General features: G+C 43.4%; 1 protein-coding gene across 6 annotated transcripts in view; it reads right to left on the bottom strand.

The window, feature by feature from the left end:
• The window catches only part of ATXN2L (ataxin 2 like), a 1992254-nt gene that overhangs the window by 1183247 nt on the left and 793439 nt on the right, over positions 1–15568 (bottom strand). For all 6 annotated transcript variants that reach the window (XM_044058577.1, XM_044058574.1, XM_044058578.1 and 3 more), the window contains exon 8: positions 13037–13237. In XM_044058577.1, the coding sequence (XP_043914512.1) occupies positions 13037–13237 (201 nt within the window). The remainder of the gene's footprint in view (positions 1–13036; positions 13238–15568) is intronic.

The following is a 15568-nucleotide window of genomic DNA, read 5'->3' as shown; positions in this document are numbered from 1 at the left end:
CAGAAAATACACCCCTGTGATTCCACCTGTGTCTCTCCTTGACAGTGGCATAGGGTGCTGACTTGTTGGAACATGGGCTAAATTCTTGGCTAGGTTTGTAAGGGGGCCTCAGGGCCAATAGCCTAGTAATGTCCTATGATTTTATGACAAAGTACAATTGCATACAATTACCATAAATGTAGACGTTCACAGAGTGTATTCACTGTTGCAATCCTGACCTGTGGGATTTCCTGCCAAGAAAACTCTTGGCTGCCCCAACTACCAGGGAAAACTCTTTCCACCTCCCAGGCTGGCGGACACCCTGACCGACATCAGTATGCTCAGGTATAAAGGAGTCAGCCTGCGTCATGATTTCTGCATTTTCTTGTCCTCTACCAGGAGAAGCCATATGTGGACAAGAGGGAACTAAGGAAAAGCAGGGGAACCAAAGGGGGGGGTCCCTTGGCTATTTGTAGGCTACACAGTAAGTTAAGGGAGCAGGAGAGAGGGAAAGAAGACTGCAACAGTGAATACACTCAAGCATCTACATTTATGGTAACTGTACACAACTGTACCATGTCCATGTTCCACTGTTACAGTCCTGACTTCTAGGAAGATTCCCAAAGATGAATTGAGAGGGGAAGGAGATTAAGAAGAGGAGAAGAGGAGAATACGCCCTGCAGGATGGCAGTGACAAATCTTGCTCTAGACTTACAAAAAGCTGCCAACTAGTAGTGCTTTGTGAAGGTATGCAGAGATGACCAATTGGCTGCTTCCAGGATGTCCTTAATGGGGACTACCTATAGAAAGGCAGCACAGGTAGCTGTGGCCCTTGTGGCGTGTGACCTAATCATTCCATTTCTTTTTTTTTTTTACCATGACAGCTGTAACAGAAAGAGATGCAGTAGGAGATAACAGAATGAGATGCAGTAGGAGATCCATTTAGAAGCTGGATTCCCCTCACAGCCAGGGGCAAAGGTAATAAAAAGTTGATCAGATTTTCTCAAGGCTTTAGTCCTATGCAGACAGAAGCGGAGCTGCCTGTGCAAATCCAAAGAATGAATTACGTTTTCCCCTTTGTTCTAAGTGTTGGCAAAGTAGTAGGCAGACAAATGGCTTGATTTAGAGAAGTATTGGTGACCTCCTTGGGCAAGAAAGAGGGATTAGTTCTGAGGGAGTGACAGCCAGCAGCAAGGCTGTTTTCCAAGTAAGAAACTTCAGAGGAGCAAATGCTGCAGACTTGAAATGAGGCAAAGTTAGCTTTTCTAGAATAATGCTGAGATCGCATGCGGGTGCAGGATACCTCCTGTAAGGTCTAATGTGAACGACTCCCCTAAGAAACTGTCTTAATAGGGGATGGGAAAAGAATGGAGGAAGAGTAGGAATGTGGGTCAAAATAGCAGATGCATGAATTTTAATGGAGAAATAGGAAAAGCCTTTATCTACCAGACTAGCCAGGTATTCTAGGATGGTACTAGTTGTGCTGCATTGAAACTGAGCTGCTGCTTCTGGCACCAAAGAAAATCTTTTCCATTTGGCAGAGTATGATTTTCTTTCACTAGGCCTTCTAAATTCTTTGAGGATGTCCTGTACTTGCTTATTTAGGGTAATGTTGCAGTTGAATGCTGTAGAATTAACCAAGCTGAAAGGCTGAGTGCCTGAAGGTTGGGGAGCATGATCCTTCCCTTGTTTTGAGTGAGAAGGTCTACTCTATGAGGCAACAGCCATGGGCTCTGATTGGTGAGCTGGAGGAGAAGAGGATACCGCTGTTGTCTGGGCCAGTCTGGTGATATCAGTATTGCCCTTGGGCCCACTTCCTTTATCTTTAGAAGCACTCAAGGCAGAAGAGTTAAGGGGGGGAATGCATAAATGAAGAGGTGAGTCCAAGGGAAGGAGGAAAGCATCTGCTTTCCAAGCAGATTTCCATTTGATCCTGGCACAGAATTTTTTCAGGTGAGTATTTTTCTTGTTGGCAAAGGGGTCTACCTGTAGGACTCCCCATCTCCAAGTCATGCTGAGAAAAATTCTCAGATGCAGATGCCATTCGTGGGGTCCATCAGGTTTCTGCTGTGGTAATCTGCTATAGTATTTTGAGCCCTTGGAAGGTATTGTGCCATGAGGTGCAATCTCACCAGAGGGTGTGCAATTTCCCAGACATGCACGCTAGGAGGCGGCACAGAGGATAAGAGTTTGCAACTCCATGCCTGTTTATGTACCAAATGACTATGGTATTGTCTCGGTTTCTAATAGTACCCCTAGTTCCCATTTTTCTTTGGAGACGATCAGGCCTTTTTGCACTGCCATAAGTTCTTTCCAATTGATGCGTCTGTCCCTGAACTGAACCTCCCACTTCCCTTGGGATTGGAGGTGTTGAAGGTGAGCCCCCCATGCTGTCTCTGGAACATCCATGGTGACGGTTTGGCCTTGGGGAGTGAAACTTAACGGAAAGCCCTGATTTGGGGTACAAGCCTGTACCCACCAAGCAAACTCTTGTTGGGAGACAAAGGATCAGCTGTATCTTGGTCTCTAGAGACTGAGATCTCTGACACCATACATTCTTGAAGTACCACTGAAGTTCCCCATATGTATTCTGGTCAGGAGAACAATGCTTATACATGATACCATATATACCAGTGCTCGGAGAAACTCTCTGGCTGAGAAGCAATGTTTCTGCTGGATTTTTTTGGAAGTAGTTTGTCAAAAAGGAGACTAAGTCTGGAGTAAAGAAGCTATTTTGAAGTGAAGACTCCAGGAATGCCCCCAGAAAACTATCTTTTTGGTTGGGGTTGTGTTGTACTTCTGGAGACTTATTAGGAATCCCAGGGAAAACAGGAGGTCTTGGATGAACTTCAGGTCCTTGAGGAGTTTTGGCAGGTCTATGGCCTGTATCAAGCAATCATCCAGGTAAGGGCTATTTGGACTCCCAGTCCTGCACAAAGCAATTGCAGGTACTAGACACTTTGTGAAAACCCTTAGAGTGGTAGATTAGCCAAAGGGCAGTGCTGAAAACTGATACTGAATGGAGCATACCCTGATGTAAAGAAAGCTTCTGAGAGACTTCTGATCTGGAATGCCCAGATAGGCATCTTTTAGGTCTATAGAGACAATGAAGGCCTGAGGGTGGTTATCAAAGGGAATTGCTTGTCAAGAGTCAATATTTTGAACTTTGGAACCAGAAGAAACTGACTGAGGATGGACAGGTCCAAGATGGGTGCCAAGAGCCTTTCTTTCTGGGAACCAGGAACAGCCAGGAGTAGAATTCTTTACCTTTTTGATCTTCTAGAACTGGTTCCGCATCCCTCAGCTCCCTGAGAGTACAAGATCTGAATCTAGGCAAGTGCCTCTGTTTTTCAATTTTGTGGAACATCTGGACAGCCCAAGAATTTTAAAGGCTCTTTGAAAGCAAGTTTGTAACTATTTGAAATAATGTCTAGAACCCACTTGTCTGAAGTGATATGGGCCCAGTTTTGCATGAAGAGTGACAGCCTTCCTCCTAGTCTTCCTGTGGGGGTGGGGGCAAGACAGGTGCATGAGTCACAGTTGCTTTCTGACAGGGGATTGGGACCTAAAACTCCCTTGCCTGGGAGCTTCAGAGGATCACTGCCAGCTTCTCTATAGCTGTTGCCACTGCCTATGAGATCTATCCCGCTGTGGTTTCCTCTGTCTAGCCCTGGGCTGGGAGGGAAATGAACAGTACTTAGCTGGGAAGTTCCTACTAAACCTAGGAGGTTACACGTGGAAGAAGTCCTTCACAGTCTGCATAGACTTCACTTTGTCCTCCATCTTTTTGAGAACTGCCTCTGCCTTAGGACTGGTCTTTGCCCAGGACAGCATCCAGTAAGTTTGATTTAAAATGGTCAGGAAGAGATTGTTCCCTAAGCCACGAATGCCTTCTAATAACTGAGCCTGTGGCAGATGCTGTGCAAGAAGCCTCCATGTCATCATAATCATAGTGTAATGAGTGTTTAGCTACTTGAGAACTGCAGTGACAGAGCTATGAGCTCTTTGGAAAGACTTTTATCCTCTAGGTAGGTGACCTCCTGTTTGAGCTCATCTAAAATGGTTTGCTGATACTTGATCACATGGAATTGAAAGTTGAGAGCCCTCATTGTAAGACTGGCAGATGTAAGACTGGCAGATGTACAAACATTTTCCTGAACCTATCAAGGATTCTACTCTTGGTCTGTAGGTAAAGGGTTCCTGGGTGAACTGGCTCTAGCCCCTTTGGGTCTCGAGGTGGCCACCTCATGGTCAACACAGAGATTTTTAAAAAGGTATTTGTAGCAGTCCTGTACCCTCTAAAACCTGTCTGATTTGCATGAGGCAGGGATAAGGTAATCAGGATTCAAGGAGGAATCCTGGAAACCATCTTCCACTACCTCTAAAATGGGAGGAGGGCCCAGTAGTTAGTGCTCAGGTAGATCCAGGAAAGTACAGTTGTGTACACTTACCATAAATGTAGATGTTTGAGTGTATTCACTGTTGCAGTCATTACATTTGGGTAATCCTGCTGGCAGGTTGCCCTCAGTCGGCCTGAATTCCAAAGTCCTGGGTCCTGCGTAGGCCGCTGTTGCCCCCTCCCTGACATCAGGTCATCAGGGGTATAAAAGATGCGGCCGACGCCATTTTCTTTAGTTTTTCTTGCCCCAGATGTCAGGTGCCCCCTAAAAGGGTAGCCAAAATGTATTTTTATATATATATATATATATATATATATATATATATATATAGAGAGAGAGAGATAGAGATATATAGATATATATATATAGATATATATATATATATAAATACAAACACCAATATAAACTTTACCGTCATCTACAAGCAAATACAATACATAGGTTGTAAAAATCAGAGAAGGAAAGATATGTTCCATCACAAGAAAAGGGCGATGGTGGGTGGGTAACCTGGACTGCAACAATGAATACACTCGAACATCTACATTTATTATAAGTGTACACAACTGTACTATGTTCTTCGTGTTTCAATGTTGCAGTCATTACATTTGGGTAGAGTCCCAAAGCTATGGATGGGAGGCTGGAGCTAAACAGCGTTAAAAGCAGCTATGAGGCCCTGCAGAACTGCAGTGGCAAAGCCTGCCCTGGATTTAGAGTAGAGTGGTAGATGATGGTGCTTTGTAAAGGTGTGCACTGAACTCCAAGTAGCAGCCTCTAAAATGTCCTTGGTTGGTACTCCCCTGAGAAAAACTGCTGAAGTGGCTGCAGCTCTGGTTGAAAGTGGCCTAATGCCCTTGGGCACTGGCTTGCCATAGTGTAAGTAGCAGAAATGAATGCAGTGGCCTATCCACTTTGAAACAGTCTGCTTTGTGATAGACTTTCCTTGTGATCCTGCAGCATATTGCCACTAGTAATTGCTCTGTCTTTCTGAAAACTTTGGTTCTGTCCAAGTAGAATCTAAGCTGTCTGTGTACGTACAAAGAATGCAGTATTCTCTCCCCTTTGTTCTGTGGATTTGGATAAAAAGTTGGAAGATGAATAGTTTGGTTAAGAGCCACACTGGACACCACCTTTGGCATAAATGTTGGGTTTGTCCTCAGAGAGACCCTGTCCGGATAAAAAATGATAAAAGGTTTCACAGCCATGAGTGCCTGTAACGCTGAAACTCGTCTTGCAGAAGTTATTGCTACGAGCAGAGCTGTTTTCCAAGATAAAAACTTTATATCAGCAGTAGCAGCTGGCTCAAAAGGAGGCAGGGTGAGTTTTTCCAAGACATTAAGGTCCCATGCAGGCATAGGTGATCTCCTTGGATACCTTAAATTTTTGGCTCCTCTGAGGTACTGCTTTAATAAGGGATTAGAAAAGATTGGTGGCTCTGTATTGTAATGAGCCGAAATAGCAGAGGCATGAATTTTAATAAATGAAAAAGACAGGCCTTTGTCCAGCATATCAGTTAAGTACTGCAAAATCTGAGGAATATTTGGCACAGCTGCATCAGTCCCTTGTACCCGGTTCCATGCACAGAATCTCTTCCATTTTCCAGCGTAAGATTTTCTAGTACTAGGCCTTCTGGCTTCCAAAATGACATCCATCACAGCTTTACTGAGAGGTGTGTTTTGTTTGACTACATTATCCACCATGCTGCCAGGTTTAAGGTCCTGAGTTGGCTGTGCAGGACCTGATTGTTTTGCTGGGACAGTAGATGAGGTATTTGAGGTAAGGTCCAAGCTGGGCATTGAGACAAGTTCCTTAGTAGTGAATACCAGTACTGGGCGTGGCCAGTCTGGGGCAATTAGTATCATCTTTGGCTTCTCCTGTCTGACCTTTAGGAGTACCTTGGGGAGGAGAGGCAGTGGGGAAAATGCATATACTGATAGGTTTTTCCAGCTGAAAGATAGTGCATCCACTTTCCATGTTTGTCTGTGATGAATCCTTGTGCAGAATCTTTTCAGTTGGCAGTTGTGAGGGGAGGCAAATAGATCTATGTCCGGGCATCCCCATTTCTTTGTTATCATGCTGAAGACTTGTGGATTCAGCTGCCACTTGTGAGGATCCATGAGGTTTCTGCTTAGTTCATCTGCCAGAGTATTTTTCCTTCCTGGCAGGAACTGTGCCTGCAGATGTACTTGGTAAGTCAATGCTGTGTCCCAAAAAGTCATGGCTAGTCTGCAAAGGGGGTAAGAATGCGTGCCCCCTTGCTTGTTTATATACCACATGACTGTGGTGTTGTCTATCTTTAACAGTAGTTGTCCTGGATGAAGTAGGCCCTTGAAGGCTGTCAGGGCATTTTGAACAGCTAGCATCTCTTTTTGATCGATATGTAGATGCATTTGGTTTGAGGCCCATGTGCCCTGAATGCATCTTCCTGCCATGTGGGCCCCCCAGGCATAATCTGATGCATCCGTTGTTAGTGTCTGCCTGGCTGGGGGTAAAGTGAATGGCTGCCCCTTGTTTTGGTGACAAGCCTTCGCCCACCATCGAAACTCCTGTTGCAAGCAGGGGATGAGAGTAATCATTGTTTCCAGGCTGTGGCAATGTTGAGTCCAAACACTTTTTAGGTACCATTGCAGTTTCCATATATGCAGTCTTGATATGGAATTAGTAGGATGCAGGATGCCATGAAGCCCAAAGCCTGCAGAATTTTTCTTGCAGATAACTGGGCCTTTGTTGCCATCATTTTGATATAGGTAGTCAGTTGCCTTTGTTTGTCTGGCGTGAGATAAGCCATCTGGGCAGCTGTATTTAAGCTTGCACCCGGGAATATTATCTCTTGAGAGGGTACTAGTTTTGATTTCTTTTCGTTGACTGTGTACCCTAGACATGTTAGAAGTTTTTTCACAAACGCCAGATGCTGTAGAAGAATGTCCTTGTTCTCTGCTTAAATTAGACAGTCATCCAAGTAAGGATATATTTGTATTCCTCTGTCTGCAAAATGCAATTACTGGTGCCAGGCACTTTGTAAAGACCCTGGGCGCAGTAGATAAGCCAAAGGGCAGTGCAGAAAATTGGTAATGCATTGAGCCAGCCTTGAATCTGAGGTATCTTCTGCATATCTGTCTGATTGGGACATGCAGGTATGCCTCTTTTAGGTCTAAAGTCACAAGCCAAGCGTTCTTGCCCAGCATGGGCAGAAGCTGCTGCAAAGTCAACATCTTGAATTTTGGTATATCCAGGAATGTGTTCAGAATAGATAGGTCCAGTATTGGCCTCCAGACCTTGTCCTTTCTGGATACCAAGAACAGTCTTGAGTAAAATCCTTGTCCCTGATCTTGCTCTGGTACTTGTTGAATGGCCCCCATGTCCATGAGGGATGAGACTTGTTTTTGTGCCTCTGCCCATTGATTTTTTTGGCAGATCTGGCCAACTGTTTGCCTTTGGCAGGGTATGGAAATGGAACTTGTAGCCTTGTGACACGATATTTACAACCCAGTTGTCCTGGGTTATGATGTGCCAATTTTGGGAAAAAAGTGCTAATTTTTTCCCTAAGGGTGCTGCTAGGAGATAAGGGATTGATGCAGGCAGGGGGAAGTCATTGGGACTGTTTCCTGTATGGTTGAGATTTGTCTTCTCCAACTTTGGAGGTAGAGGCACCCCATTGCTTTGACCTGTATGAGCCTTGCGCTTTCGATCTGCCTCTTGGGCGTCTGGGTCTGCCCCTTTGAGGCCTGTCTGACACAGGAAAGGACAAATTCTTTGTTGGCCAGTGTCTACTAAACCTAGGTGGTTGTACTTGTAAAAAATCCTTGACAGTTTGCATAGATTTAGCCTTGTCCTCCATTTTCCTTAACACCTCTTCTGCCTTAATACCAAACAAAGTATCATGCTGTAAAGGTGCATCTAACAATTTAACTTTGACATGATCAGGCAGATTTTGTTCCTTTAACCAAGCATGCTTCCTAATTACAGAACCCATAACTGCAGCCCTGCAGGAGACCTCCACAGAATCAAAACCACACTGCAAAATATGCTTTCCAACTTGTTCAGCTGCATGCAATAAATCCTGCATTTCCTTGTTTTCTGCACATTCAGAGTTTAACAACATTTTCTGTTTATACAATGCCATGACATGTTGCTGACATTTGAGCATATGAAACTGACAGTTTAAGGCCCTTATAGCCAAGGTAGCAGATGTGTATACCTTTTTTCCCCATCTGTCCAGTGCCCTAGAATCCCTGGCGTAGGGTTTTTTTGCAGTGGAAGCCTTAACTCCCTTGGGACCCTGTGAAACAGTTTCTGCATCTGCAGCAGGGTTTTTAAAAAGGAATTTATGAGAGTCAGGAACCCTGTAATATCAGTCAGGCTTAACAGGAGCTGGAGGTAAGGAGTCAGGGGTAAGACTAGACTCCGAAAACACATCATCTACAATGTCCAACACAGGTGGAATGGCTAGTGGCCTGTGTTGAGGTAGTAAAAGGAAATCCCTTAGCCTCTTTTTAGAATCTGAAAAATCTTGGTTCTCCCAGTGGAAATGCTCCCTCTTGGTATGTAAGGTTTCCCCAAAAGAACAGTCCTCTGGAGGAGAAGCTGAAGGAATAGATTCTTCAGCATCGGAATCCTCATGGGGGAGAAGAGGATATTCCTGATCAGAAGAGGAATCAGAAGAAATAGAAACCTAATCTGAAGATTCATAGTCACTCTCTTGCCTAGGCCTCTTATCAGGAGGGGGATGGGAACCCCTGATCAAGGTAATGAAGTCTTCGGCCATTTTGAGCATCTGTTTTTTGGGCATAGCGTCCTGTCCACGTGGCTCTTGAGTTTCTTTGCTTTAGAAGATGCTGTAGTCTTTGCCTTTGAAGCTGAAATCGATTTAATGTAAAGATGTTTAGGTCTGAATACACCCTCAGAAGCCAGTGCCTGCTCAGCGGCTCCAGACCCATCTGAAGGAATAGTATCCAAGGCTCCAATACCTTGAGTTTACAGCGGCATGGCTGACTCCAAGTGGGAGTCGGTAGCGGGCTGCAACTCTGAAGTAGCGAGCGTCAGGGGCTGCGAAAGTGCCTCACCAGCGAACCGGTGACTGGCTTGGGAGAAGCTTCGTCGTCAGTTTTGGGCCTCGGTTGTCTATCTCTCTCTCTTTTTCTTTGCGCTTTTTATGAACTCCGGTAGTCGGATGGCTATCCGACGACATTTTTGGATAATTGAATCGGCGGCCAAAAAAGTTTAAAGCAAAGTCATACCAACGCTTAATAGTGCGTTGCTTAAATCTAGCACAAAACAAGACAACCAGCAACGTTGTGATCAGGGCCTAGGCAAGGAATACAGTAAGAATGAAAATCCTTATGAGGTATTTGCTTACCACAGGAAATACAATTATTAACTTTTTCTGACATTGGTCTGGAGCAAGAAAAAAGTTTCCCCAATGGGGTACTTAGCTTTATTGAAGACTTCGGATCTGAAACTCCAACATGAAAATCTCAGGAGTCTGCCGACTGCCACTTGCGAACTGCTTCTGCTTCGGGCACCGTGCGGCAAGAAAGACTAAAGAAAATGGCGTCGGCCGCACCTTTTATACCCCTGACGAACTGACGTCAGGGAGAGGGCGACAGCGGCCGACGCAGGACCCAGGACTTTGGAATTCAGGCCGACTGAGGGCAACCTGCCAGCAGGATTACCCAAATTTAATGACTGCAACAGTGAAACACGAAGAACATCGCCCCAACTCTCTTTTTGGACTGGGGATATTCCTGTACCTCCCAGTGAAAGTCTGGTCTCACAGCATGGAGAGTCACCCCAAATGTGAAATCATTTGTAGGGAGGCAGAGGGAAGATTCTCTTCTGCATTAGACTCATAACAGGATGTATGTACAGCAGGGGGCTTCTTGAGACACAGGCTTCTCTAGGTCTGAATCTTCACCTAAATGAAAAGGGTCTGTCAAAGCTTCAGAAAGAGCATTCCTTTTCCTTTTTTCCTGGTGAGACATCCCCTGCGACAGTCTTGACCTAATAATAGAAATCGGGTCCACAACTAATCCAATCAAATCCTGTTGGGATCCCTGCAAAAGGGAGCCAGTATGCCTAGGCAAAGGCCCTGCCATAGTAGCTCTCTTAAAGGTGGTGATGGCCTTAGGCTTGGGTACGTTCGACAACCTGGCATCTATCTCTCTGGAAGGGTGGAAAAGCACTGGTGTAGGCCAAGGCCTTGGTGGAGTGTCACCAGCAGAAAAATGATCTTTGGAAGCGGAGCCTTGCTGAGCAGCCCCGGACCAGACCAACAAACCATATGCAAAGGCTTGCGAAGAAGCAGATAGGGGCAATGACGTGTCAGACTCCAAATGGGTGTCTACAGAGGCCTGCACCACACCTGCAGACACCAAAGAGGGGTGAAAAAGTACTTCGGCCTTCTTCAACATTCACAAGCCTAGAGGGAGTGGCAGATGGTGAAAGGTTGTCGTCCAAAGACCCAAGCTTTTGTTTTTCTTTTGCCCAAGTTGCTCAACATCAGAACAACCGGCAGACACTATCGGATGCAAGAAGATTCTTGACTCAGGAATTTCACTAAACATTCAGCCCTACACCTAACAGTCCTAGTGTTAAAACAAGCACAAAAAAGGCAACTAGGGACGTCATGTTCTGGCCCTAAACAGGTGACACAAAGTGAGTGAAAGTCTCTGTGTGGGATCTGGATCTGACTTCTGCCCCAATTTGAAAACTTCTACGGTTCCAGGGCTCTGACTTCTACTATACTCGTATTTCTTTGAACTCCAGCCCTAGTTCCTCAGATCGAGTTTGTCCCCTACAGTACAAACGAGACCTAATTATGAACGTATGTTACAATACAGAAACCAAGAACAGAAAAGGAGACAAGACCGTTTACAGACAGGGTGTACAGTAGCAACCACCTGATCATCTCAAAGCCATAGGTGTCAATTTTGTATGTGGGAAGGAGGGAAGTTAAACCTGATAAAAATCAGACATGTATCTGTCTTTATGGCAAATAAATAACTTTTGTATCCAGTATTGTCTATTTTTGTCTGATTCAGCAAAAGGGACAGATTCCCAACCTGTTTTTCTGGGTGGTATCAAGGAAGAACGTTTCTGAAGAAGGCAAAACTAAAGGAAGAGTTAAAATCTGGATTGCATAGCTAAGTCTGTAATAAGACACAAAGGTATGGACTGAGGACCAAGTCGCTGCTGAACAAATGTCACAGATGGGAATTTTCTTTGCTGTCGAATACGCCTTTGATTTGATTTGGTGTGTAAAGGCAAACCCTTCTTGTTACAGATGCAGAAAACGCAGTCTGACAACTATCGTGAAAGTTAACTTTCGCAACAGCTCTACCAAGTTTTGGTTTTGAAAAAGCAATAAATTGTTGATCAGACTTCCTGAATTGTTTTGCCCAGTGACCTGAGCTGACTACGAGAATCTAGCATGCGAAAGGCGTATTCCCCTTTAAGAATCTGGGGAAGATGGTGGAAAATGTATAGACTGACTCAAGTTTTTCTCAAATACCACCTTTAGAAGGAAAATGCATTAGTTCTAATAGAAACCCTGTCCTTATGGAAAATCAAACAGGCAGACATACATGAGTGTGCCTGTAATTCTAAAATCTGTCTGGCTGACAAAGCCGCCACTAGGAAAAATTTTTAAGTTAGGTATTTAATGTCCACTGTAACTTCATACTCAAAAATGAGTTGTGTCAGACCTTGGAACATGATGGTAATATCCCACGGGGGGGGGGCGACTGAGTCTTTAATGGGAGGACGTAAATAAAAATATCTCTCAAAAAAAACTCTTTTTGAGATCTTCAACAAACTATGGAACTGTCACCATCACCAACATGAAAATACAAAATTGCTGCCATTTAAACACTGATGTTGAGATGACTACAGTTTTTTCTGCCGCATAAAACCAGATAAGCAGGTATCTATCACTCATTCACAAAAATCCTTCTCCTTCCAGCACTCAAGGTGCCAGCCTGTTTCAACTCACTCATATCACAAGTCATGGCTCTATCACTGTGCACCAAAGTCAGGCATAACCATTTCATTTTTTTTTTTTTTTTTTTTTTTACTGGCACCTTCATCTTTTTGTAAATATATCCCAACCACTTGTCAGCTAGGCCTGCTGGACACTTTCTGTAAAATTCAATTTATTGTTCATCATACAGCTTAGCTTTTTTCTTTCCAGTCAAGATTGCAATGTAATGCTTAATAACTGTACAACAACACTGCTGTACCAAAAATGTGGAACAAACTGCATTACTATCCTTATGTCCATATTTAATCTCAGTAAATGCAGCCACAGTTCCTTAGCACACGTCTTTCTGATGCCTATGTTGCAATCTTAACTCAGGGACTGAAGTACTTCTATGATTACCCCCCCCCCCCCAATCCAAATACAAAGATAATGCCAGACAGAAATGCAAATTCAACAAGCCTCTGTAAACTGAAACTCTCAGAACATGCTCACAGAATACACCAGCAATCCTGTAACCCTCTGTTACAGTATCTGCACAAGTACGCAATACACATCTGTGTGACAAAAAAAAAAAAAAAAAAAAAAAAGGCATACTCCAAATACACATGGGCATATACATTCCTATGTGTGTATACGTAGATACACACACAAGCACACAATTGATATGCTACTACAACCTTACCTGGTACCCATGCTAGGACTATCTCGATCGGACAAAGGGCGCTGAATAGAGTTAAGCTTCTCCTCATCTGTCCGCCCATCATCATTTTCTATGGAGATGCGTTGTCGATACTGAGGGCTGGATTCAATCTCCTTGGCAAGCTGAGATGCTCGTGCTTCTCTCTGACGGAACTCCTCAGAATTTTCTTTTTCCAAAGGAACACTAATGAAACAAGAAAACTTCAGTAATAACATGCTAAAGAATACTAACTCAGTCAATATCCTTCAAGACACAAAAACAACACAAACAAAGCAAATCAGGAAGACTGTAATGCCTTCAATGACAGTCTATAGAAAGGTTCACAGAAAGAGTAAGAAAGTATTATTTGCCAGAGAAGTATTTGCTCTTAACTGTATAAGAGTTTGAAGTTTTGCTGTTAACTTTTATTTTACTGCAGAAGTTTTTTTTTTTTTACTTTAAATCAGTCTGTGTACTAAACTGAGTGAATTCATCTGGCCTGGAACTTGTGGTGTGAGGTTTGGTTTGTTCTACAGTGTAGTGCGGCATTCTAAGTATTGTTCTTTACATAGCTTCAATTTACACAAAATTAAAAACAAAAACACCAACTTCACAAGTGTGCACCAACAAACAGTCGAGACCATCCTTGGCTCACAAAGTGACAAATTAATGCAGTGGGAAAGATACATATTATATTAAGAATATCAAGTAAAAATGGGGCTTTAATACTTATTCCTCAACCGATACACTAACTCACATTTCAAAACACAAAAAAGGCAAAATGCACATTATACAAACCACGAATACTTTTAAGGTAAAAAACAATCTGTATTATACCTCCCTTCTCCACAGTAAGACAGCAGACATCCTTAAGCCACCACAGATACCACTGTTGAAGTACAAACCCCAGCTATGTTCAGATGGAGCAAATGCAACAGAAAATGGGCCTCCTCACTGTGCATCTATGGCACCTCTAACTCCACCTTACTAGCACCTGCTAACACTAACCCGACCCCAACTCTACAACCGACCTTAAACAATTCTTTCCTATAACTCTTCCACAACAAACATCTCAGACATAAAACAGATACAAAATACACACACAGGGCCCCGAACATGGCCCAAATAAATATGAAATGACTAAGACGAGATGCATTGCGGCAGTTAATTTGTGTGCCACGATGTACTCAAATTAAGATAATACACTTTACACACCTTTGCATTCAACACTATGCACATTCAACATTCAGGTCAAATACAGCAAGCATTTAAAATTCAGAACATTCAGTCTTTTAAATGTAACCCATATAGAAAAAAAATGTAGTGTTGTCGCCTCACAATAAGACGCTGTCCGGTTCGATTCTCAGCTAGAGTCTCTTCTGCGTGGAGACATGCGTGAATGGGCGCACCTTAGTTGAAGGTTGTGCGTGAGGGCTGGCAACTCTGCACGTAAAAATCTGCTGCCAATCATTACTCCGGTCTGCTGTGGCGACCCCTAACCGGGAAAAGCCGAAAGACACAACAACATATACATATATATATATATATATATATATATATATATATATATATATATATATATATACACATACACACACATATATATATATATATATATATATATACACACACACACACACACACACACACACACACACACACACACAAAATCAGAACAATGCTGAACTTCAGCCAAACCTCTCTGGTGTTCCACTGTTTTCTAGCAACACACAGGGCAATCAGGAAGGATGTACTTTATAAAAGTCTTAACAAATCCAAAATTTCTACAAGCACTGACTAATCTCATCAAAACAAAGCCGGTCGTAAAAGTACAAAGCCTCCTCTTGCAGTGACCACAGAAATAAAGTGAACATTCACACCACCCTGCTTAAACACCTGACATGGTAAACATGTTTATCTGCACAAAAAAACTACATTAGACTAAAAACATGATGGCAGGCCTGGATACAGCACATGACTGCAGGCTCAAAACAATGTGGTGCAGCAAGCATGGTGTCCATCTCTAAAAGAAACTACAGACTCAAAGTCTTGTTCACTGGTACATACTAGGCTAATGACCACTGCGGAGTTTATAAGCCAAGCATCCCAACTCTATCGTGGAAGTTTGTGTGTGCTACAGATTATTTTAAGGGGTATACGTAAGCTACGGCAAGATCTGCAGGCTGCATCTATCTATCAGAGACATAGGTGCTAGACCTTGAGTGTACTACAGATTTTCTCATCCACAGTTCAACGTTTCACTTGAATATAATTATGGAAGACCTCTGCTTCACATGGATAGGAAGTCTGTTCAGAGAAGCAGAGTTCTCTAAGACACACAGCTGTCCTGACAATGTGTCTTATTTATGTCGCAAGAAAAGTCTAAATTCGGGTCCAGTTTTGATTTAGGAATTTGTCAGCCAGCAGATTTACTGCATCTTCCGGCTCCATCTAGGTGACTTCATTTATAATCAATTCTGCACACTGCTGTGAACTGCCTTTGAGGTTTTGGACACAGCTAAAGAGAAGACTGAT

The sequence above is a fragment of the Protopterus annectens genome, chromosome 16.part0 (genome assembly GCF_019279795.1).
Source record: "Protopterus annectens isolate FY-2018-M chromosome 16.part0, PAN1.0, whole genome shotgun sequence".
NCBI classification, from domain to species: Eukaryota; Metazoa; Chordata; order Ceratodontiformes; family Protopteridae; genus Protopterus; species Protopterus annectens.
The sequence above is the reverse complement of the archived record's forward strand: the minus strand, read 5'-3'. Positions and strand labels throughout refer to the sequence as shown.